Below are 22,708 nucleotides of genomic sequence, written 5' to 3'. Positions count from 1 at the left end.
GCACAGCGCACCAACCAAGCCGTGTTTTTGCTCATTTGTGTGTTTTTGTTTGCGCAAAAACACACTTCTTCAAAAGTGCTACGGCTGCCATGAGATTTTAGGATGCGTCTTACCAAACTTGGTATTATTATTGTTATTAACTGCGCTTGTTCAAGAGTCTGCCAGTTGAGTCTTTTTCTTTTTTTTTGTGTGTGTTGTGTTGTGAGCGTGTGTGTGGTATGTGTTTATAAAAGCTACCTCTCTTAGTTTGTTTTTGCAAAAGCACATTTTTGAGTTGTTTTATGAGTTTTTCATCATTGCTACTTCATCTCACGCTTGTGTTTTTTTTACATTTATGTATTCCCTAAGATTGGAGTTACCGTATTTCCTCAAATGGTAGGACTTTTTCCAAGAAATATTAGTGACTTTGTCCATAAGAGAAAATAAATCTCTATCAGTTTACTGTTTTCCTACCAAACTAACAGCATGTCCTATTTTATTTTTATTATTAATTCATGCTTTTGAGACTGTCCTCTTATTTTTCCCCCTCTTAATTACTTTTTATACAACCCATTTAGCACCCAACCCCCTACAAATTTCCAATTTTTTTTTCTTTGCACTTTTACCCAATCCAAACCCATGTTTAATTTTTTTTTGATTTTTTTTTGTACCCAATCTAACACAAATTTGCAGTTTGAAATGACCTAGCCTGTTTATTTTTATTTTTGTCTTTACATTTTTATAAATCCCCTCTTTCTTTCTACCAAATCTCCATTTTTCTGCACCGTATTTACCCAATCCCGCACTTAATATCAATATTAATACTTATTAATTCACTTAATTCCCACTTTATTCCAAACGTTACCCATTGACTGCCTTTTTATTCAAACTAGGAAGGTACTCAATGTGAAAGCTCATTTTTGAGTGAACACTTTGTGTTTGAATTCACATACTAAATGAGGAAATACGGTAATTTCAAGGCTAAAAAAATATACGTCGAACAGTAAAAAAAATAACCATAGCAGAGGTCGATAAGAATGTACATTTTCGGACAAAAAAATACAAAACAAAAAGCAATTTTGAAGCCTTAAGTGATACTCAAAGGGGGACGATTAAAGGGGGAAGAAGCATTATTGCTTTATGGGTTGAAAAATGTCAACACTTGAACATATGTGAATAGACTTGTTATTAGTTTTGTAATGTGAACAGTGGGTCAAAAAGGTGCTGGAGCTCTTTTCAGGATTTTTTTTTTTGCATTGTGCGATGGACAATTGGACGTTTATTAATCAAGATAAGAAAAAAAAGAATTCCTGAATGACAGCCAACTGAGGCAGTTTGATATCAAAAAAACAAATTGTGATATTTTTGTATCGCGTGTCAGTCCTGTTTATTTTTTCTTTTTTTGCATTTGTGGAGAGTTCAAGCAGGGCACAAAAAATTTGTCTTTTTTTTGTTTCGTCTCTTTAAGTCCTTTTTTTTTTTGCCTTGCTCCTCTTTGATATCGTGTGAACATATTGTAATAATGATAATATTAAGTGTTGCTTTCTGGATGTCAATTGCATTGTAAGGTGACGGACTAAAAATCTTTTTTGTACGCCACAAAAAAAAAAAAAAATAGAGTACTTGTCACTCACCATCCTGTCAATCAAACTTGATTGTGGATGTGTTATTATTTTTATGTTTTTGTACTTGAAAAGAGCGGAGAAAAAAAAGAAGGGATGGCACGTCCCGTAACACTGTGAGCCAAGGGGTGCGGAAATATGAATTTTCCATAATAATACCGCACAAAAATAGCAGCAAAAGAGTCTGACAATGCAACACTTTCCGTCAAGTCATTCCGTCACGTGATTGGTCGCCCTCCCTCTGAATGTTTTCTACTTTTTCCGTGCGTGTGACTGAGTGTTTAGCGTGTGTGTGCGTGTGTGTGTGTGCTGGTGGAAAAATGCACTAAAACAGATAGAAAAATTCTATTCTATGCCACTGTTTTTTTTCTTTCTACGTCAGAAAAAGATATAACTATAGAACACGTTGGCATCCATATAGCTCTTGCCTCATTTTTCCTTTTTTTCAGATTTTTTTCTTGTACTCTTTGTGTGCCTAAAAGTGGAAATTGTTGGGGGGGAAAAGACGCTCCGTTTTGGTATTTTCAGATGAAGTTTTTTTGCAAATTTAAAAGAAATTATGATAGAATCGTTTGCCCGTCACCATGAGATGTCATGGTAGTTAATTAGAGGGCTTTTATGCAATTGATTTGATTGGGGGGGGGGGGGTTTGGGGGGGGGGGGGTAGTGTGGGGGTGCAGCAACAGGTTTGCTGACACTAGAAATCAAGCAAAAATTGTTTTTTTTTTTGGCTCTTTCAGAGAAATAAACATACAATTCATTTCAAATGGGTGGACCGTCTTTGAAATTTCATATTGGCGTAATTAGACGTCCAATCCATTTTTAACCGAGGCCCCTCCCATTTAAAATTGATTGGACATCTCTCACCGCCAATATGATAAATGAGAGCCCTGCAAAGGGTTAATGGCTATAAATTCAACTTATTTCATGAGTTTGGCTAATTTAACTATTCCAAGGTGGCACCCCACTTGTAAGGATTTTTTTTTCTAAATAATTGTACTTTTTTTGTTTTTAATTTAATAGTGACATCCCAGGAGCCAACCAGAACTCGTCCGTGCGCGTGTTTTCGGTGTAGTGTTTTTTCTCGCCTATGTGCCATCAAGGTCTAAATGTATGTTTAAAAAGAAAATTGTTATGTAAAAAAAAAAACAACTAAAAAATACAACAAGAAAGCATCAAGTTATTTTTTTATATTAGCACTGAGGACCAACAACTTTGCCCTGTTTGGACCAAGAGTAACAAAGCTTTTTTTTGTTTGTTTAACGTTATTTTTTGATTGTTTTCCGTTTTTTTGGGTGATATTTGTTTTGTTTCAGTTTGGTAGCGATGCAAGCGTCAGTCAATGTTAAAAAAATTCAAGATAATGTTTCTTTATTTTCCTTTTATGATGATGATGATGATGATTTATTTTGACTTGTTATAGTTTTTGTCTACCTCAGCACCTAATCTTAGCCTAATCTTAGAAGGTGCCCAATTATTATTTTGAAATTGTTTTTTCTTTTTGTTGTGTTCTCTTACCTCGTATTTTATGTTCCTATTGTTGAAATTTGCATTAGAGCTTTGCAAAAAAAACACAAAAAAATAAATAAATGAATAAATAAAAAAGGTCCTTTGTCTTTTCCAGCGGCAATGTGCGATTTATTTTTTATTTTTTTTTGCCTCATCTCCCGCTGTGGCATCTTTTTTTTTTTTTACATATTTCTTGCCGCGGTTTGTTTATATAGAGGTTATGTTTGTTTTTTGTTTTTAATTTTTTTTGGTTTATTTTCATGTAGAATCACACATATCTGTTTTGTAACATTTCAGTGTTTTCTGAAGGAGTGTGGAAAATATGAAATAATAATAAAAAAAATAAGATTTAATGCTGCCATGTTGTCACTAAAGTCGTTAATGTTGTGCCTTTTTGATGGTGGAAAAAATAGTAAAAGATTTTTTTTCACATTCTACTTACAGTATATTGTCTTTGTAGTGGATTGATTTTGCTTTGTTTTTATTTATGGGTCTCATTATAAAATCAATTGTACACAGGAAATAAACAATGGACTTTATCTAAATTGTCTTTGCACTCTCACTGGCTTGTTTTCTCAATTTATCATTTGAATTAAATGCATGTCTCTTTAGTATAAAAGTATCAGATATAAACCTACTTTATAGCTACATTAAAAAGAATTCACATTTTCTGCCTGTCTGAACTACAATGAATTGTTGAACTGTCACTTAGCGCCGATTGTGTGTCACTTTTAGGAAGTAATACATTGTCAGTTTGCTTGTTTGTTGTTTTTTGAACTTGTTTTCAAAGGAAGCCAAAGAAAAGTTGCCTTTAAAATGTGTTCCCAACTTATACTTTGATCTTATTGTGCTTTTTAAGGAAGGAAGAGCCAAAAGGCTGCAGGAGTGTGGGTCATTCAACATCTTGATGGCAATCATCACCAGCCTTTTGTCTAAAAAAAATGTGACCCCCCATTCTAGTTGACTTCCTTAAGAAATGTACAACTTGTTTGTACAATCAAATTTCTCACAAAATCTATTCCATCAATGTTTATGTGTAAAAAATACAGGTTTGTATTGCACATTTTCCAACTGTTCCTTATTGTGAGTGACATCCGAAGCATATTATCATAATGTATTTTATTATATCATTGACGTTCATATGCATGCATCCATATGTACAGCCACAATTAAATTGACCATGTCCAACACTGACATAGATAGTTAAAAAACCACCGATAAAATCCTTTAAAGTCAGTTTCCCATTTTAAAAGGCTTTAATCTGGTAGTACATAGCCCCCCTCTTTGGCTATTTGGGAGAACTACAATTATTTTTAAAGAAGTTCTTATCAAAACACACTATTAGTCATTTGAGTATTCACAATATGCTTTTTTTGTACATAAGAGCGTTTGAGTATTTTATTCGTGCAAGACAATTGTACACAAGTAGTATATATAATACATTATCTTTGTTTTAAAGTACTAATGTGTAAATATGAATAGTGTGCAGTGTGTGTATGCCATTTCAGGTATTTACGACCAGTTTAAACCAGTCAGGAGTGGCATGGATCATTTATTTCTGACCCTCTTTGATACCAACTCCACGGCTTCCCTACCTGGTGTGTTCTCATGTAAGTTTTTCTCAAGTTTGGCCAAGTACCGAGTCATTTTTTTCCCACCGGTTCCATAGCTAGCACAGCATCACAAGGTCAAGCCACCTGCCAGACGGACCAGAGCGTACCCAGCGTGATGCTGTAGGCCACCACGGCCACCAAGTAGACCCTAAAAAGTAGCACGTCTAGAACGTAGCCCACCTGCAGCCATTCCTTAGCCACTTCATTGCCATGGTCCCGCTTTTCTAGGAAGGTGCGGATGGCCGTCACCTCCCGCAAGATATTGCTCACCACGGGCGGCGACCGGTCTCTGGAGGAGGTCGGGATCCGGGTCAGAAAGGCCGCCTCCCTCTCGTGCTGATGGTCGATCTCGCAAGTATGGTGCAGGGTACACTGGGCTAAAAGAGATAAAAATAGGGCCACTTTCAGAAATATCCAAATCCTTCTGCTTTTGTTTGTTAAACATGATGACATATTTTGCCTTAAAAAACTGCAAGTAGAAAAGTCATCTGGAAATTTCATCCACGAGAGAATAATCGGACACAGCTACACTGAATTTAGAGTTTGAAAAAATGTACACAGAACCTTAAAAAGGCTGAAAATGGTGACCTAGTATACCAGTGTATCATGAAAAAAATGTGTTTCAGATTTTTTTTGTACGGCTAAAAAACTCACCAGCTCCATAATTGTTGTCTTTGTAGTCATCCATATCGGAGGCCTGGGAGGACAACCTGGAACATAGTCGGTGCTTCTTGTGGATGCAGAACAGAGCTGGGGCTCTTTCCAGAACCAAGTACCTCAACCAGTGAGGAACAGGAGGCTGAAGGTCCTGCTTATGAACCAGTCGAACGATCAAAACCGTTTCCGTCAGGCTTATCACCAGCAGCGCCATGCACACCACGAAATAGACGCCTAGGGGCCAGATTGGAAGGACAATTCAGTAAAACGGATGTAACATAGGACCACATTGACTTTTCACCAATTAGCGGCGTTCCAATGGCTGTGGCGGGCAGGGTGTCAGACACAATGATGAGGAAGACAGAGTATCCCAACAGTAAGGTGATCTTGAAGGAAACTCTCTCTCCGCTGTCGGGTGGTAAAAAGAAACCCACGATGTCCATGACCATTAAGAAGATGCTGGGTAGCAACAAGTTAACTGTGTAGAATAACGGGCGCCTACGGATCACCACCTGTTCACAAATTGGCAATATAAGTGCCGTGATGTCATCTTTATGTATACAACTAGCTCTTAGATGATCAACTCACATGAAACTTCATCTCAGCGTAGTAGTCATCATTGTCCACGCTGAAGATTTTATAGTTGGACAGAACATGGAGTAGTTCCCACTCTCCTTGGTTCATGAAGACACTCTTGTCTTCGCTCAGCTCCTCGGGACTGCGCATCAACGTGATGTTGATGTCGTCAACTGCCGATCGAACACAATATCAGGAGCGCCGTGCAACCGTCATGGCAACCGCTGGGTTCTTCAGTGAAGCCTCTGCTTTCTGAGCACAAGTCCCAGCAGGGGCGGGAAAAAAAAACACCTAGCCCCAACTGGGGAATGTTGAAGTGTTCTTCAAACCGAGGTGTTTATTAACTGGCGACCGTTCTCGGGAACGACACATACCGAAGTGGAATGGTTTGAAAGAATTGTATTGACTGTGAATGTGCTGTACTTTTCAGGGGGATTCAAACGAGTGTTCGTACTTGTGTGGAGCCAGCTTTGGAAGGTCAAACTGCATTTCTGGACGTCGAAAGGGAAGTTGTAGATGTTCAGCGTGCAGGCGGTGACCACCTGGATTGGTTTGTAGTTTCGCACCAGACCCTCGTGGGTCACGTAGACGTATGGTATGTCGGGGGACTTGCCCACGCCGACGCTGTTACGGTAATAGTTGTCACAAATTTTAACAAATCTGTTGATAAAATTGGAAAAGTTGATGGGTGTCAATCTTACAACTCATTAATGAGGATGTCGGGCACCCACACGTTGGCGGTCGGTAGAGAAACTTGTTTAACCTGGTCAAAGTCTTTGGGATTCCAGACCAGGAATTCGTCTGTCCATGACTTGAATGTTCAAGAATTTGGTTTTAATTACACAAATATCTGTTACAAAACTGTAGTTTGTTACTTCACCTGTCTGTACCACACATAGGTGGTCAAAACCTGGTTCTTCTCATCCTGTTGAATGGAACAGCAAGAGAGTGAGCGTATCTTTAAAATAAAACCTTTGGCATACAACACAATATAACAGAGAGTACTTTAGACAGTATAATGCGACGGATAAATACCACGTTGAGGATGGAGTACACCATCAGGTCGATGGCCACCAGTGTTGACGTCCGCCAATCTTTCACCGGTCGCACCCCTTTTTTGTAGCCCGCACTCAAAAACTCGGAAAGACGAACCAATGTTGCATTGGAGAATCGGCTTGTGTTGCCATTCAGTTTCTTCACTGATTTTTTTTAAGAATAGGAAAGGCTTCAATATATAGTTTCAAGGAAATTTCAGACTTAGCCTTGCAATCAGTAATGTAATTTTTTTTAAAAAGAGGATTTTTTTGTACCTGTGCAAGCTTTTGCTGTGTCCAGAATAACCAATAGAAGAGGCAGTGTAGTCCAGTATGATGGTGATGGTCTCATTGTGACAGTTGATCTGAGTCCTCTCCTCCTTGTTTGTGTTTCCAGGCACGCAGGGGTGAGATGATCCAACAAGAGGCCACTCCCACGTTCATATGATGAGCTAAAGTGCAACTGACAAAGTGCTAAAGTGAGTGAGCCACCAGATTACGTTTCACCAATAGTGACCGACTGTAGTGTAAAGATGGCGGGAAAATTCATATGAAATGTAAACATGGGCCTTTAAAGGCCGTGTTTCCAATGTTGTGTTTTTTTTAAATTGGCAAAACATTTGTTTTTATACTAAACAAGTATCTTTTCCATTTGAGAGATTTTCTATGGGGATAATTGAATGATATCCATCTAAAGTGCTTGTCGGCTAGTCAACTAATAGCAAATCCATGACTTCACACTGGCGGTCTTCAGGTCTATTACATAATCCTCATGTCACCTGATCCACTAGCAAAGGAGGTTTGCAGATAGTGAGAAAATTGCATTAATAAAGACCCTTCCACGGGTAGGTTTCTACTACGCACTTTTGATATTCTCATCCAGACTATTAGAAAGCCACCGGGGAGTCGAAACGCAGCCGTCGCCGAGCTCTCGATGGCTTTTATTGATCTGTTTTGTGGCAGTGGGAAGAAAGTATGAGCGCGATCAGAGCAGCCCTCCGCTCACTCCCATGAGTGTCGTCTCGTTACGTCGTATCGCTAAGTACATTTCCACTGCTGGGAAATCATTATAACGAATTTTCTCTGGTGGTGTCTCTTTTATTCCTCGTGCTTGCATAGTCGTATTACAACAGAGTGAAAGGAAACTCAGGCAAATAGGCAATGACAGTCGTGTTTTATTTAGGTTTGCTAATGGTTCAATGCTGGGGAAGATTACAAGTAGCAAATTGTTGAGGATATTACAGTGTTGATGTATAAATACTGAAGATCTTTACAAAATGTGTTGCAGAATGGGCAAGAAAGCCATCAGGCAAAGCTCCATCTGGCCCAGAAGAGCAGCAGTGTCCCAGCATAGGCGACCAGAACAATCAGGTAGAGGCGGAAGAGGAAGCGGTCGAGCTTTGAGCAGAGTGCCAACCATTCAGCCTGAGCCGAAGACTCGACCTCCTCTTGGGAAAAGGCCAGACGGAGGGAAACCAACTCCTTGAGGAGCCACTCTAGACCGGAAGGATTTTCCTGGAGGCTAGCAGGAGATTCCAGGTCCATCTCCAAATCCATATCTGCGTACCAGATCAAAAAAAGGTAAGAAATATGGTTTTTACCACAAGAACATCTCATTTTTTTCACGAAATCCATACTTTCAGATTCCTGAAGATGCTCAAGCGTCCTATCGGAGGCCGAAGTGCTCTCGGCGAGGCGGTATTGGTCCAAAAGACAAGCCGAAACAGACATTTCCCGGACCTCCTTTTCACTGTGATGGAGGAGCTTCACTACCAGGATGGACTTGATCAAGCTGAGCATGAGCAGCGCCATACATACAGCAAAGAATACACCTTACAGACAATGGAGCCATCTTAAGAGTGAGTAATGAGGGTGATGGAGCAGGTAAGGCCTTTTACCTACCTATGAGCGGGGTGGTCATGGCGGTGGTGGGTAGCTCGTCCATCAGGTTGACTCTGAAAAGAGTGTAGCCCAGTAGTGTACTGATCTTGAAGCCGATACGTGTGCCGCTGTCGATGGGGAGGTAAAAGCTCGTCACATCCACAATCATCAGGAAGACGCTGGGGATCAGGAGGCCAACCACGTACGACACTGGGCGCCTTCGGATCAATACCTGGGTCACAAAGTGTACTTTAGTGTTATTTTGGGGGCTCCCAATTCCAATAGTAATACGAAATGACTTATGTCAATGTAAAGTGACTTCTATCATGATTGCTTAGCTCATTAGCAGCCATTAACAAAGCTAGAGATTCATTTGAAGTGGGAAGGTTGGCAGAGGATGAATGAAAGTTCATTTAAGCCCCCCCCCACTTCAAACGGGTGATAAGCTCATTTCAATTCAAGGCAGAAGCATGAAAAGACCCTTCATAGCCTCAACCGAAATGGACTGACTATGTCGGTAGGAGAAATGTTATCATCAAAATCAATGTGTTGACATTTAAATTAAATAATAACCAGCTCATTCCTTAACTGATTTTTATAAGATGGTTTTGTGAATGTCAAAGCATTGATTATTTACTGAGTGGCTGCAAGTGCACCCTCCCATTTCAAATCGATTGGACATCTACCTGTAATAAATTCATTTTTACAACAGAAGGCTGATTGAATACCACACAATTGGGCAATCTATGTTACTTTTTGTACAGAGACGTGGCCATCTTGGGTAGGTTGGTTGAAAACCTGATCTTGAATCGAAAATATTGTGCATTAGTATTATTTTAACACTTTATAGATCAATGTCCAGAAGTTAAATACACAGACGACAACAAATCCTGTCTTAAATCTCAATGTGTTTTTGGATAGAGGTCAAATGGGCATTTAATCCATTACACATAATTATCTCTATTACAATAAAACATGTTATTTAATGATCCACAGTGATCCAAGAAGCTTCTTTAAACACTCCTTTGCCCCCCACCCCAGGCCCCTCTTCCGCATGAATGGCAGCCATCCAACGCTCCACCTGCAAAAGAGCCATGCAGCCATTTGCCTCCCCGCTAACAAGACGTCCATTGACCAGTAAGCCACTAAGACAGTCTCATTATGGTCACTCGGCCTTTCCCTGTCTATCAGAGTCTCTCTTCTTCCTTTCCTGGCCACCCACAAACATCCCCAATCTCATCATTTGGCATTAACACGCTTAACCAATCCATGAAGGTCACAAGCAATCGTTTGACTTCAACAGTTGCTTTGTATACACTCTCTGCGGAGGAAGAATGCATGTTGGACGTTTCTGGAACAAATTTGTCAAGTCGTATTATTTCTTTGTACAATAACAGTCCTGGAGAGAAAATTTGAGCATTTGCAGTCAAATCCACTTCTCACTTGACATACATTGAAGCTGACATGGGCGTAGTCGCCATCATTCCGCCGTTGGCGCCAGTAGCGTGACGGTATGGACAGTAGTTCCCACTCTCCGTCATTCATGAACTCCTTCTGATCATTAGCGATAGCCTGGGCGCTTCGCCACACGGCCAGGTCGATTTCCCTCACTGAAAAAAAAGAAAGAGAAAGCAATGAAGGGTGACAGAGAAACTGAGAAAAGGAAGACTATCAATCCCACACTATAAAAAGATAAACCATTGTATATCCTTGTTTGCTTTTTTTTTTACTTTTATGCCAATAAAATCATGTAAATTGACTCCACGGATGGATCTATCGCCGTCAGCTGGAATGAACCCAAACGATTAGTACATCAGTATCGACATTCGCGCTGGTCTGAGCTCGACCTTGTGCCATTTTATTGGCATTTTCATTTGTTTTACTCCCCATTCCCTTTAGAAATGAAAGCCCAACCTGAGTGGAGCCAGCTGCGGAAGGTGAGGCTGCAGTTCTGCTTGTCGAAGGGGAAGGCGTACATGTCCAGATTGCAGGCCAGAACCACCTGCATGGGCCGATAGTTCTTCACACAGCCTGATGAGTTGACGTAAACGTACGGGATAGGTGGAGATCTCCCCTCGTCCACACTGGTCAAACGACACCAGGTAAGAATTTTGATCCGCTTACTTATGCAACTATGGACCACCACTACACAGATGTACTGCACAGTAGGCATAATTGGCGTATACTAAATGAATACTCTGCAAATGTAGACGTACAATTCCTTGACAACAATATCAGGAATCCAGATGGCGTCCGATGACAGAGATATGTCATTGATCCCGTCAAATTCATCCGGGTCCCACACCAGGAACTCATCTGTCCAAATCTGAACAATTAAATAGACATTTCTGACAATATTTTTGTGAATAATTTGATGGCAATATTGTTAGAGTTCTTACCTGTCGGTACCAAATACTTGTGGTTATACTTTGAGTTTTTGAATCCTGAAACAAAGGTCAAAACATTTTTGAAAAGTACAACCAGAAGGATGACACATACATACACCCACATGACCAAGACTAAGCAATAATCCCATACAGACTGACAACAACACGGGGTTTAAATACATAAGGAAGAGGGAGCATCAGAACGACAAAGCAAGTGAAAAATATTCATAATCACGAGAACAGCACACACAAAGAAAAACATAACAAAACCTGAACAAAACATGACACACAAAGACTTGTATTTACCACATCAAGAACTGACTGTAGTATAAAATCGACATAGACGGTGGTGGATGTTGTCCAGTTGCAAACGGGGCGAACGCCACAGTCATATTTCCTAAGTAGCATCCTCGTCAGCTGATTCAACGCCGATCTTTTCGGCTTTTCTGGGAGACTCTCAGCCATGTAGCCTACAACAATACCCCCCCCCCCCCCAAAAAAATTCTGTACTTTGTTTGTCCATTTTCTCATATGATTAGACTGTCTGACAGCTAAATAGTTTTATTTTAATTAAAAGAATAGTGTCTTACCTGTCACAAGCAGCAACCAAATGACAAACATCCTGCTTAAATTCTTCTTTTTTTTTCTTTTTAGTTCATGCCAAAATATCCTCACGTCTGTCAGATACGAATGCACGAGGTGAAGAAGACACAAAGCCCAGACCTGGTAAGTGTGGACATTTTTTTTCCTTTGCTTTCACTGATATTGATCTTTGCCTACTGGGTAAGCTGACACCGTCCACACAAAAATGCAATGCACTGAGGATGATGGCCATCAAAGTTTCCATCACACGATACTAAAATTGTAATAGTATTATTCAATCATTTAGTAACTGAAATGATTATCCTCAGAAGGGGGTGCTGGAGCCTATCTCCACAAGCTATGGGCACTACCAGCCACTACTAACAGTCACTCATATCTAGGGACAATTTAGAGTATTCACCCAGCCTAACCTGCATGTTTTGGGGATCTAGAAGGAGACCGGAGTACCCGGATAAAACCCACACAAACCTAGAGAGAACATGCAAATTCTACACAGTGAGAAACCACCTAGGATCGAACCCTTGACCCCAGAACTGTGAGTCTGACGCGCTTACCACAAACCGTAATTGTATTATTGTGACAAAAAAAATATGTCAACAGGAAAACTTTCAATTAATTTCCATAAACGTGATTTAGTGTTTTGCATTCACATAGACGTCCAATGTATTTTAACCTGGAATTCTGGCAGTGAATTTGAGAATAACTTCATTATCAATTGTTGGGAGGAAAATATGTATTCCTTACATCATAACATTTGTGACCAATAGTCAACTAGTGAGACCGCCTCCCACACACACACACACACACACACACACACACATACACACACTCCCTACCGTCAATCATGTGACGGACGCGCGCACGCCGGTCACTGAGTTGGCGAGAATGCGCGCTCGTCCCTCTCGGCTCTCTGCGGGTGACGGATGGAGTGAGTGGCAGTGACTGTGCTCTCGGCGCTGAAATTTGGAAAAAAACAGGACAAAATTGGCCTTGGCTTTTGTGATGGGAGCCGAAGAGAGCGAAAATGGAGAAAATTCAGCCAACTCGGTGAGCGCCAATTGATGAAATGCCAGCATGAAAACTAACTAATAACAAACACTAACCCTTTTGTTGTATTGTGTAGCTGTCTGACTAAGATCTATTAAAAAGACGACGCGTTTAAAAGTTGACTTTTTTTTCTATATATGACAGACAACTCACAATTAAAAATAAAATAAAATAAAAAAACTCCTTGGCTCCCCTTGATAGTGATCGACCAACTAGAGTTACTTTCAAAATATATTTTTTCATCGACCACACCAATATTATGCCATATTACAACACTTAAACTAAAAAAAAACACATTTCTCATCCTTTAAATTGAACGCCAACCCTTCCAGTCCAAATAGATTGGGCACCAATCGCCATTACTGACCCTGAAACCTCATGTTTTGACGTTACCAATCCCAATTCAGTCATATTTAATATTTATCCCTGTCAATAGCAGTGAATTTAACCCTTATGTGTAAAATGTAATATTAACCATAAAGTACATTTTATTATACATGTTAAAAGGATTTGATGATGATCTTTTTTTCCTAGAAGAAAGTTATATTGTTGTTGTATAATTGTTTGTTGTTAACTGTTATTCCTGCCACAAAATCATATATGATATTCTCTAAGTCAACAAATCATTTTGAAAAATGTTATTTAGAAGCCCCTCAATAGTATGCCAGTATTTTTCAACACAGATGTCTGTTACAATGTTTAAAGTTGGTAAACAGTTATGAAAATTGGCCTACTTGTTGTTTGTGTGTGTTTATAAGTCAGTGAGGAGAGTCACAGTGGCTTTGTGACGGAGTGTGGTGGCATGCTGAGCAGAATGATAAACAGAAGCCTTTCCTATCCGTGTCAGCTGCTTAAAATAGAGGCTCACCAAGGGGGTCTCAGATATACCCCCGGTTGCCATATAAGTCTGCTGCCCCTGCTCTTGGCTTGCAGTCTGTGTGTGATGTATCCTTCCACCTGCTATTGCAGCGACAGGCTTTATATAGCACGTCTCACTTAGTAGGCTCTAGTTCAGATTTAAATGCTTTATGTGTCCACAAGGTGAAAAGAGGCTCGACCGTTTGTTTGTTATTTTTTAAAGTGTCGGCTTTGCTAAATATTATAAAGAATGGCTTTTCTTAAGGACAATGATTGTCTTTTTGGGGTTCTCATGACCCAGTGGCCATTTTGGCCTCTGGTGACAATGAGAGAGGTTGGCATGTTGGTATTTGAGGCGCCCGTCACACGGTCATGTTACGCATGTGTCCTGATTGTGTAAGGAAAACCAAAGCAGTCCTGGTTATTTAAGGTTGATTATGTGATATGAATGTTTATCCTTTATGAAATATTGGAGGGATTTTATTATTCCATTTCTTTGAGGGGGTCCAGTTTCCACTCAGTCACCATAACAAAATTTCCCAAACACATGTTGCCAATGTGTTATGGTCGGGTGTGTTTAAAAAATCTGTTAATGTATAAACATAAGCATCCTGACCTTCGCCTCAAGACATTTTCTTACATTTTTTTCTCCCCAAATTTAGCTGAATAGCCCTGGACTAAACTAAAATAAATAATAATAATGTTATTTGATCCTGAATAGACTGAGATGCTGATCAACCAGCTGAGGGAGATTACCGGCATCCAAGATCCACAGATTCTCTGCAGAGCATTAAAAGTAAGACACAGGCCCATTTTTGTGTGTTTTCAATTCAAATCATCAAGCCGACGTGACAAGAAATAAGTCTACTGATCATCTCTTGCAGGCCAGTCGCGGCGACGTGGGTCATGCCGTTGGACTTCTGACTAGCCAACCAGCGGAGGTTGAGAATGCCGGAGGAGTACAAGAGTCGGAGGAGAACTGGAAGGCACAAAAAAGTATTTTCCAAGACTTGAATCTCTGTTTAGTATTGAACGATTGTGTTTCACATGGAATAGAAAAAAGAAAAAAGGTTATTATTTGATTCTAGGTGATCACGATGAACTCCAAACGGCCATCGAGCTGAGCTTGCAGGAGTCCCACAAGGCTCAAGAAGAGGAAAGAGAATTCCACCGGTACCAAGTTTTTTCTTATTTTTCATCCACTCAAATGACCAAATCACCCTGATCAAGTCCATATAAACTCTGTTAACGAGTACTTTTGCAATCGCCTAAAGTGGGAAAGCATTTAAAAATGATGAGGACAATAAAAGAACAGCACTCACTATTCCATTTAGTCTTTTACGGGCACTCATTTTAACCCAATAGCTACAGTTGGCATCCAATCGTTGGATTGGACGTCTAGCGCTGTCCATGATACTGAGCCTTGGATTGGGCGTCTAGCGCTGTCCATGGTTCTGAGACGTTAGCATGCACAGCCACTTTCACAGTTTGAATGAATTGGGTGACTTTTGTTGTCAATCAGTGAGTTAAATACATGTTTTTAAATTAATTCTGTCCTTTTTTTATGGCTGTTCTTCCATCAGGGCTCTGGAAGCCAGCGCCGAGGAGAACGCAGCGAGAAGCAAGAGGAAGCGTTGTGAGGCCCAGAACGACATGAACAGCCCTGCAGACTGGATCCGCAAGGATGACTGGCCCGTGGGAATTCGTAACGTGGGCAACACGTGCTGGTTCAGCGCCGTCATCCAGGTACAGACAAACCTCGAGCACCTTAACGACTTCACATGAAGCTTCTATCGTGCACTGGCATTTTCCTAACCTGATTAGCCATGGTAAAATGATCCATTGGAGTTCAAGTCTAAATGGCGCTCATACGATACACTTTTTTTGTTGCCAACTAAATAAATGTTGTCGGTTCAACAGAAGTGAATATGATCTCCAAAAATGTAATTACGCTATCAAATTGGAGCCAAAATGACCACATGACTCACTTTGGTTATCCGCCCTGACTGTAATGATCAGCTCAGACTCCACTGAGTTTCCCACTCAAATATTATCAGGAGACTCTTGAGTGCTTGGTTCATGACGCATTATCATGACACTTAAGACTAATTTTTCCCTCACAGTAACACACATGGCGCCTAGATATCTTGTGCATACGTTTTGTGGCAAAAAAAAGATGTATTTTCTTCTGTTTGCAGTCCTTGTTTCACCTGCCGGTGTTTAAAAAGCTTGTACTCAACTATCGTCTGTCAGAGCAAATCCTGGACAGGTGTAAGAGCCATGCGGTGAGTTGAATTTGTCAAAAAGCGAAGGAAGTTGTTAAAGTGTGAACCTGACATTGTGTGGACAGGACAAGAGGAACATTGCTTTCATGCAAGAGCTGCGCTGCCTCTTTGCCCTCATGGTGGGATCCACACGAAGGTTTGTGGACCCCTCTGCTGCTGTGGAGCTACTGCGAGAGGCTTTTAGGACCAACGAGGCCCAGCAGGTACAGTATAAAGTATACCAGGAGTGAGTAAAATATTTGAATGAGCTCCTAGTACTCATAACTTTTCTTTTATATGCTTTCAGGATGTGAGTGAATTTTCCCATAAGTTGCTTGACTGGCTAGAAGATGCTTTTCAACTGGCTGCCAATGGAGAGTAAGACCAATCTCCTAATCCTATTTTTATTGTTAGGGTCACCATCAAGACCCAAACACTATGGTTAAAAATCTGCATTAAGTATTTGTCACAATTAATCACACGTAGTTCTTGCAATGAATTACAATTATCGCAATGTTATCCACATAATCCCCTATTTTTTTATTCTTTGGGAACGCCTATGATATAATGTACATGTGAAAGTATTCTTAAAACAATTAACGCAGACAATATCAGTAGTAAAAAGGAGAAACCTGGTAGATTTAGGGTGGGTCTGCTTGGTCTAAATTTAACTTCACTGGATTCATTAAGTAAACTCATTGGTTGCTATTGGCAATGAAAAAATGCTCATGCCAATTCATTTGGATTGGGAAGGACGAATAATTCAAAATTCATGATTGCATTATTAATAACAATGTGTTTTGCTATTAGGAACTCAAAAGAAAAACAAAACAACCCCATGGTTCAACTTTTTTATGGGACTTTTGTAACGGAGAGGAAACAAGAAGGTATGTGGACATTTCAAGTATACAAAGATACACAAAGCTAATACTTTGTACCTGTGTCTACTCAGGTGAAATTTTGTATAACATTGAGCAGTTTGGACAGTACCCTTTGCAAGTGAATGGCTTCAACAACTTGGACGAGTGCCTGGAAGGCGCCATGGTGGAAAGAGACATCGAGTCGCTCCATTCTGAACACGTCGCTCCATCCGGACGAGAGGTGTGGAACGTTTCTTGGTTTGGGATCATGTGATTGATTGGCTTGGGGAAAGGGGTTTTATTGGATGTAATATAATTGGGAAATGAGTAGTTTGTTGTTGTTGCAGAGATGGTTCAAAAAGTTGCCACCTGTTTTGACATTTGAGCTTTCCCGCTTTGAGTTCAACACACAGCTGGGCCGGCCTGAGAAGATCCACAAGAAACTGGAGTTTCCGCAAATTATGTATATGGACAGGTACACACGACGATTTGTTTAAAAAATCATCAATATGTGCCTTTAATTTAGTTTACATTAGAGTACTGCATCCTTAAAGTTGAGGTATATTTAATCATTTCATCACCATATTAACTTTCTTCACTGCAGTGGTTAAGAACTGAATTTTGTAGATGACACTGCCATCTATTGGGTTTAACTTGAATGGTATATAGCGACTCAAAAATGACTTAGAATTTTGGACCAAACCAAAGAAAATTTGTTTGAGGACTCGTTTTTTTGTATTTCCCAAAAATTAAAGGTATATTTTATTATTTATTGCATAAAATGTATGGATTTATCTAATTATATTTTTCTTTTGAGGTATCTTCATAAAAATCTGACATGTACACATGAAAGAAGAGGAGAAGTGAAAAAAATGAAAGAGCAGCTGACATATCTTCAACAAAAACTGGAATGGTACAGAAAGAAATCTGCATCTCAAATCTCTACTGTGCAGTACTATAATACCACAAACTTGTGTTGTTCTCCAGCTATAAAAATTACGGCTCAGGACCGAGCAAGTACCCTCTGGCTGACATGCTGCAGTTTGTCTTGGAGTTTGCCACCACCAAGCCCCCCACAGTTTCCCCCAACGAAAACGCCCAAGTGGCTTCTTCTGCTTCACCCACCCCTCCTTGCCACCCACTCAGCAAAACCACCAATCAAGAGGACGGGTGAGTTTGGATAGATCTTAACTCCAAATTAAATAAAAAAAAGAATGGATGTAGAATATAGTATTTTGTAACACACACCGATAAAACAACCGAAATATTCAAAGAGAACAAAATTCTCCACTATAATAGCATTTGTGTTTCCAAAATGAATTGAATCTAAATTGAAAATGAATCTATTTATGTAAAATATCTCCATGTTAGAGACCCAACAGATCCAGAGGAGGAGAACAACCCGGTATCAAACTACCAGCCTTTGACCCAGCACCGACACCCCGCCGATCGTTCGGCCGACCCGTGCCCACGCGGCGTGACCGAGGAGGAGCTTCACTTTGTCAAGGGCTGCCTTCAGCGATGGAGGACCGAAGTGGAAAACGACATGGACGGTACATTACGGCCATTTTTATTGTCATCAGTCATTTGGATTTATACTTCTTCCGCTTTGGTGTCGTTTCACCACCTCAGATCTGAAGAGAAACATTGAACGACTCAGCGGGATGCTAGAGGGCGTGTACACAGACAACAGTCTCTGCCAGGTAATATTCCCAGCATCCCCTGCTGGAGATGTCCCAATCACGTCATTTTTAAAAGGATCGGAATCGTTGCCCTTGTTTAGGTGCCCTACAGACTCCATGCCGTACTGGTCCATGAAGGTCAAGCGTCAGCGGGCCACTACTGGGCCTACATTTATGACCACACCCACCGACGTTGGATGAAGTACAACGACACCAGTGTCACTGAGTCTTCATGGGAAGAGCTAGAGCGAGACTCTTTTGGAGGCGTGACCAATGCCAGCGCCTATTGTCTCATGTACATTGATGACCGGCTACCCTACCTTATTACAGGTAAGAAACAATGGCCATTGAGATATGAAAATATTATGAAATGTAAAAGTTAATTGGCTGCTTTTCGCTCCAGAACACACAGACAAAGAAACGGGCCAGGCACTACGCGGCGTGGACTCGCTACCACCCGTTATGAGACGCTACGTGCAACAGGACAACCGCTGGTTCCAGCAGGAGCTCAGCGAGTGGGAGGAGCTACTCTGCCAGGCAGCGGCCAAGCCTCAGGGCGAGGCCACGGTCGAGTTGGGTGACCCCGGCGTGGACCAAGGGGATCAGCTCGCCGCGTCACAAGAGACCGAGGAGACGGCCCGGCCTGCGGATTCATCAGAAGTGCCGGCCGAGGAACAGATTGATCCAGAACCGGACACTCAAGAAGCAGAGGAAGGTCCGCTTATGAGCAATATGACGGTCTTGCATCTTGGTAGACGTGGGCCTGAATTATGAAAATAATTGTTTCTTCTCCTTTTGAAAAGAATCTGAGGTACCACTCCCACCTCAGAGTTCTGAGTTCCAGGAAGACGACAGCGAGCCCGCCGCCAGTGAATCCCCAAAACCCGACGAGTGTTCCGACACCCCCGCGGATGAGATGGAGCCTCAGAGTCAGGTAGAGTTGCCATTGGGTGATCCAAAAAGTATGTGCATACATATGGCGCCTCTCTCTTAACATTCCAGTTTTAGTGCTTGTGTCAAGGACGTGTGGTATGACATTCCAGAAATGTCTACCGCTTCCCATATTCCGCCTTAGATGGAATATGACCCCATACTGTAAAAATACAAATTATGTCAGTCATTCTGGGTGCTGATTAATAATCATTAATGGCTCAAAAACTAGCAAAATCGAAAAATGCAGCATTTTACTTTAATTTTCAATAGTACTTCATGCATGTCGTTTGTCACATTTGTCTGGCCTATCAGGTCGCCGCCCCCGAAGTTGAGCCCCACAGCAACCAGCTGCCTTCAGATCCCCCATTGGAGGAGAAACAAGATGAAAATGTGATAGAAGAAGAAGAAGAGGCAAGGCAAGGAGAAGTTGTGGGTGACGCAGAGGCCAACCCTGAGGACCCTCCTCAACAGGATGAGGATGGAGATGGGGAGGAGCGGCAAGAGCCCCCCAGAAGGCGGCGGGCTGAGAATGAGGTGTCCGAAGTGGAGATCCCCAATGTGGGCAGGATCATGGTGAGGGCGGATGCTGATGGCTACAATGAAGAGGTGAGTGACCTTCAAAATGGACGCCCTGTGAAAATCTATCCCGTATTTACTAGACTTGACAATCACTTTTTGGCAGATGATGTTGACACCCGCCATGCAAGGCATCATTCTCGCCATAGCAAAAGCCAGACAAGCCATCGACTCCGAGGGGCCCGAAGCCGGCCTCATCAAGGTTCGATTCCTATTTTTTCATTTATTTTATTATCATGTTAGCAAATCAATTCAAATATGTTACTTTTATGATCGCAACTACGTCCCATAAATGTGATTTTTGATCAAAATACCTCCATTAGGCCTTCCACGAAGAATACTCCCGTTTGTACGAGCTTTCTCAAGAGGAAACCACACCGAGGGAAGATGCACGACTACAACACGCTCTGGTTTACTTCTTCCAGAACAAAGCCCCCAAACGCGTCATCGAGCGGACGTTGCTGGAGCAGTTCACCGACCGCAACCTCAGTTTCGATGAAAGGTGACGTCAGACCTCCCGCGTGACCACCTTTGACCTTTTTGGTCACTGCTATCTCTCAATGGGAGGATTTTTTTCTTGGTTTTACAGGGCTATCAGCATCATGAGGGAAGCCCGAGCCAAACTGCGACTCATCAAACCAGAGGACATGGACATGGATGAGTACCTGGTACTGTCAATTGATATAGATTGAGAGAACTCATTGGCTGGTGTAGGAAACCCAAAATTGTCGTTAGGGGCAATAATGCTTATGACGTCACAATTATTTTGATAGTGCATTCAATTGTGTGAGTAACTCACTCGTTTTTATGTCTATAATTCAGGTGTTGTTTATTGTCATGTGACTTTTGGACATTTTTTAAATTTAAAAGACCCAACACATTTCCTTTTCTTTACAGTCTATGTCAACAATATACATTTTCGCATTATTGTTCTCATTTACATACATAACTTATTTTTTCCTTTATTTTTTGGTCAATAACGGAATATTTACTAGTAAAAGGCTCAAAACAGAGGGACCATATTTCCATCTATAAACTTTGACTTTTAAAATAGTTTAATTTGTTCTTCCATTAGTTGGTTAGTCATCCTCTAGTTAATCATCCCTACGTAGTACATACTCTCTATTTTTATATTAATCATACTGAAGCAATCATTCATAATTTTGATGATTTTTTTTCACTGTGGTGTTTCACACAAATGATAATTTTTGTGATGGGACATTCCACAGCAATGGCACGAAGACTACCGAACATTCAGGACTGTCTTTGTCTACCTGCTAACCGGACTGGAGCAGTACCAACACGGGAAGTAAGTATTAACCCATCATCTGCGCCTTAACCTTCCTAAACTGTTTTTTTTTTCAATTCCCTGGTAGAATCCGCGAAGCTCTGACCTACCTGGCCCACGCCTATGACGCCAACGCCGCTCTGCTCAGGAGCGGAGAGAAACGTGGCGTGGATGCGTCTCTCGTGGCACTTTACAGGAGGAAGTGTCTGATGGTAAGGGCGCTTTTCATGGCGACCTTTTGAATTGTCCTAATATAGTCGCTTCCTGCGTGCAGACGCTGAACGAAAGCGCCACACGTCTCTTTGCAAGTGGCGATGAGAGCAAGGTGGAGGAAGGCGTGGCCATCATGGACGAGGTGGTCATCCCTTGCCTGCATTTAATGAGCCGTGAGACGCCGCCACCGTCGAAGGAGGACCGCGATACCATGGAGAACATCCGTAGTCAGTGGTGTTGCTGTCTTGGGCAAGACTTGGATGGTAAGATCCCATATTTCTTAATGTGTACCATTTTTTTCTGGTATTTTGTGGAGGGTATTCCTTTTTTTAACAGATTTTTTTTTATCAGTCAGGAAAATGCAAAAGTAGTAGACAGTAGTTTCCGTTCTACTGTTAATAATAAAAATAATGCAAAACAAAAGGTATATCATTTCACTTAACGGACTTGCTTAAAAAATGACATTACATGCTTTTTATGACAGACTCGCTGCAACTGAAACTGGGCCAGTTCCTCCCACGTGTCCTAGACTGCTCGGCCGAGACGGTGGTCCTCAAGGACCCGCCTAAGGTACACGTCAACCAGGCCCACGACCTGTGCAGCCGTCTGGCCGCCGTCATGGAGTCCATCCGCAACACGGCCGTAGTCGCCGTCAAGTAACGGTGGTGCAAAAATGACTAGAATCGATTAACATTGTCTGGGCGCACAGTGACAAACATTTGTTTGTTTTTCTAAATGTGTATTTTGTATTATTACTTTTTATTTTTCCAGAGAAGACTTTGCCAAGTACGTAGGTGAGACTCCAAAAGTAAACATTATGTTACTGGGAGATGATTAGAGGAAGTGCAATAGAGTATTTCAAGAAACCCTTTTTTTTATTACTGTCTGGGTGTTACGTATGGAGAAAAAGCCAAATGTGTGTAGCACATTTATGACATGAATACATCTTTTCAAATGAGATTTAAATGCACAAAAACAACTTTTTTTTGGATCTCGGATGCCACTGACACCGACACTTGGCTTGCAGCCAATAAATGTTTAATAAATATGGTTATTCTTCTTTCAAGGCTTGGATCTTATCCTGTAAATATGAATGACCCCTACATGTGGGGTCAGCAACACCAAA

General features: G+C 41.1%; 3 protein-coding genes and 2 long non-coding RNA genes across 5 annotated transcripts; 3 read left to right on the top strand and 2 right to left on the bottom strand.

Moving 5' to 3' along the window:
• Positions 1-4,798: 4,798 nt before the first annotated feature.
• On the bottom strand, positions 4,799-7,342 carry htr3a (5-hydroxytryptamine (serotonin) receptor 3A). The gene is made up of 9 exons (XM_077740846.1): positions 7,267-7,342; positions 6,992-7,155; positions 6,837-6,881; positions 6,658-6,767; positions 6,411-6,580; positions 5,969-6,129; positions 5,682-5,892; positions 5,378-5,614; positions 4,799-5,100 (listed from the first exon to the last, which is right to left on the bottom strand). Exons 1-9 carry the CDS (start codon positions 7,340-7,342, stop codon positions 4,799-4,801), a joined length of 1,476 nt encoding a protein of 491 aa, XP_077596972.1.
• A 427-nt stretch (positions 7,343-7,769) lies between these two features.
• Positions 7,770-9,637, top strand: LOC144212801 (uncharacterized). The gene is made up of 3 exons (XR_013329817.1): positions 7,770-7,835; positions 8,279-8,571; positions 8,634-9,637. It is a non-coding gene; the product is annotated as an uncharacterized LOC144212801 (long non-coding RNA).
• On the bottom strand, positions 8,290-11,887 carry htr3b (5-hydroxytryptamine (serotonin) receptor 3B). Its single transcript, XM_077740934.1, has 8 exons — positions 11,849-11,887; positions 11,565-11,728; positions 11,271-11,315; positions 11,088-11,197; positions 10,786-10,955; positions 10,324-10,481; positions 8,893-9,103; positions 8,290-8,822 (listed from the first exon to the last, which is right to left on the bottom strand). The coding sequence occupies exons 1-8, from the start codon at positions 11,877-11,879 to the stop codon at positions 8,296-8,298; spliced, it is 1,416 nt and encodes a 471-aa protein (XP_077597060.1). The 5' UTR covers positions 11,880-11,887; the 3' UTR covers positions 8,290-8,295.
• On the top strand, positions 9,646-12,396 carry LOC144212802 (uncharacterized). The gene is made up of 4 exons (XR_013329818.1): positions 9,646-10,008; positions 10,771-10,973; positions 11,913-11,984; positions 12,293-12,396. It is a non-coding gene; the product is annotated as an uncharacterized LOC144212802 (long non-coding RNA).
• A 330-nt stretch (positions 12,397-12,726) lies between these two features.
• On the top strand, positions 12,727-22,648 carry usp28 (ubiquitin specific peptidase 28). Its single transcript, XM_077740933.1, has 26 exons — positions 12,727-12,908; positions 14,488-14,562; positions 14,651-14,762; positions 14,855-14,939; positions 15,350-15,512; positions 15,965-16,051; positions 16,117-16,254; positions 16,338-16,408; positions 16,841-16,917; positions 16,983-17,131; positions 17,238-17,365; positions 17,708-17,803; positions 17,878-18,060; positions 18,262-18,443; positions 18,523-18,593; positions 18,674-18,902; positions 18,976-19,287; positions 19,376-19,506; positions 19,818-20,111; positions 20,188-20,283; positions 20,405-20,583; positions 20,671-20,749; positions 21,311-21,390; positions 21,458-21,581; positions 21,644-21,845; positions 22,067-22,648. The coding sequence occupies exons 1-26, from the start codon at positions 12,864-12,866 to the stop codon at positions 22,240-22,242; spliced, it is 3,564 nt and encodes a 1,187-aa protein (XP_077597059.1). The 5' UTR covers positions 12,727-12,863; the 3' UTR covers positions 22,243-22,648.
• Positions 22,649-22,708: the final 60 nt, after the last annotated feature.

Source organism: Stigmatopora nigra, chromosome 19 (genome assembly GCF_051989575.1).
Source record: "Stigmatopora nigra isolate UIUO_SnigA chromosome 19, RoL_Snig_1.1, whole genome shotgun sequence".
NCBI classification, from domain to species: Eukaryota; Metazoa; Chordata; class Actinopteri; order Syngnathiformes; family Syngnathidae; genus Stigmatopora; species Stigmatopora nigra.
The sequence above is the reverse complement of the archived record's forward strand: the minus strand, read 5'-3'. Positions and strand labels throughout refer to the sequence as shown.

Coding starts and splice junctions, on each gene's coding strand:
- htr3a (XM_077740846.1), bottom strand. CDS start 7,342: ATGAGACCATCACCATCATACTGGACTACACTGCCTCTTCTATTGGTT. Junction 7,156..7,266: donor CACAGCAAAAGCTTGCACAG/GTACAAAAAAAT, acceptor AAAAAAAATCAG/TGAAGAAACTGAATGGCAAC. Junction 6,581..6,657: donor GACATCCTCATTAATGAGTT/GTAAGATTGACA, acceptor TTACCGTAACAG/CGTCGGCGTGGGCAAGTCCC.
- htr3b (XM_077740934.1), bottom strand. CDS start 11,879: ATGTTTGTCATTTGGTTGCTGCTTGTGACAG. Junction 11,316..11,564: donor TACAGTCAGTTCTTGATGTG/GTAAATACAAGT, acceptor CCTTTGTTTCAG/GATTCAAAAACTCAAAGTAT. Junction 10,956..11,087: donor GATATTGTTGTCAAGGAATT/GTACGTCTACAT, acceptor TCGTTTGACCAG/TGTGGACGAGGGGAGATCTC.
- usp28 (XM_077740933.1), top strand. CDS start 12,864: ATGGGAGCCGAAGAGAGCGAAAATGGAGAAAATTCAGCCAACTCG. Junction 20,112..20,187: donor CTGATGGCTACAATGAAGAG/GTGAGTGACCTT, acceptor ACTTTTTGGCAG/ATGATGTTGACACCCGCCAT. Junction 20,284..20,404: donor CCGAAGCCGGCCTCATCAAG/GTTCGATTCCTA, acceptor TACCTCCATTAG/GCCTTCCACGAAGAATACTC.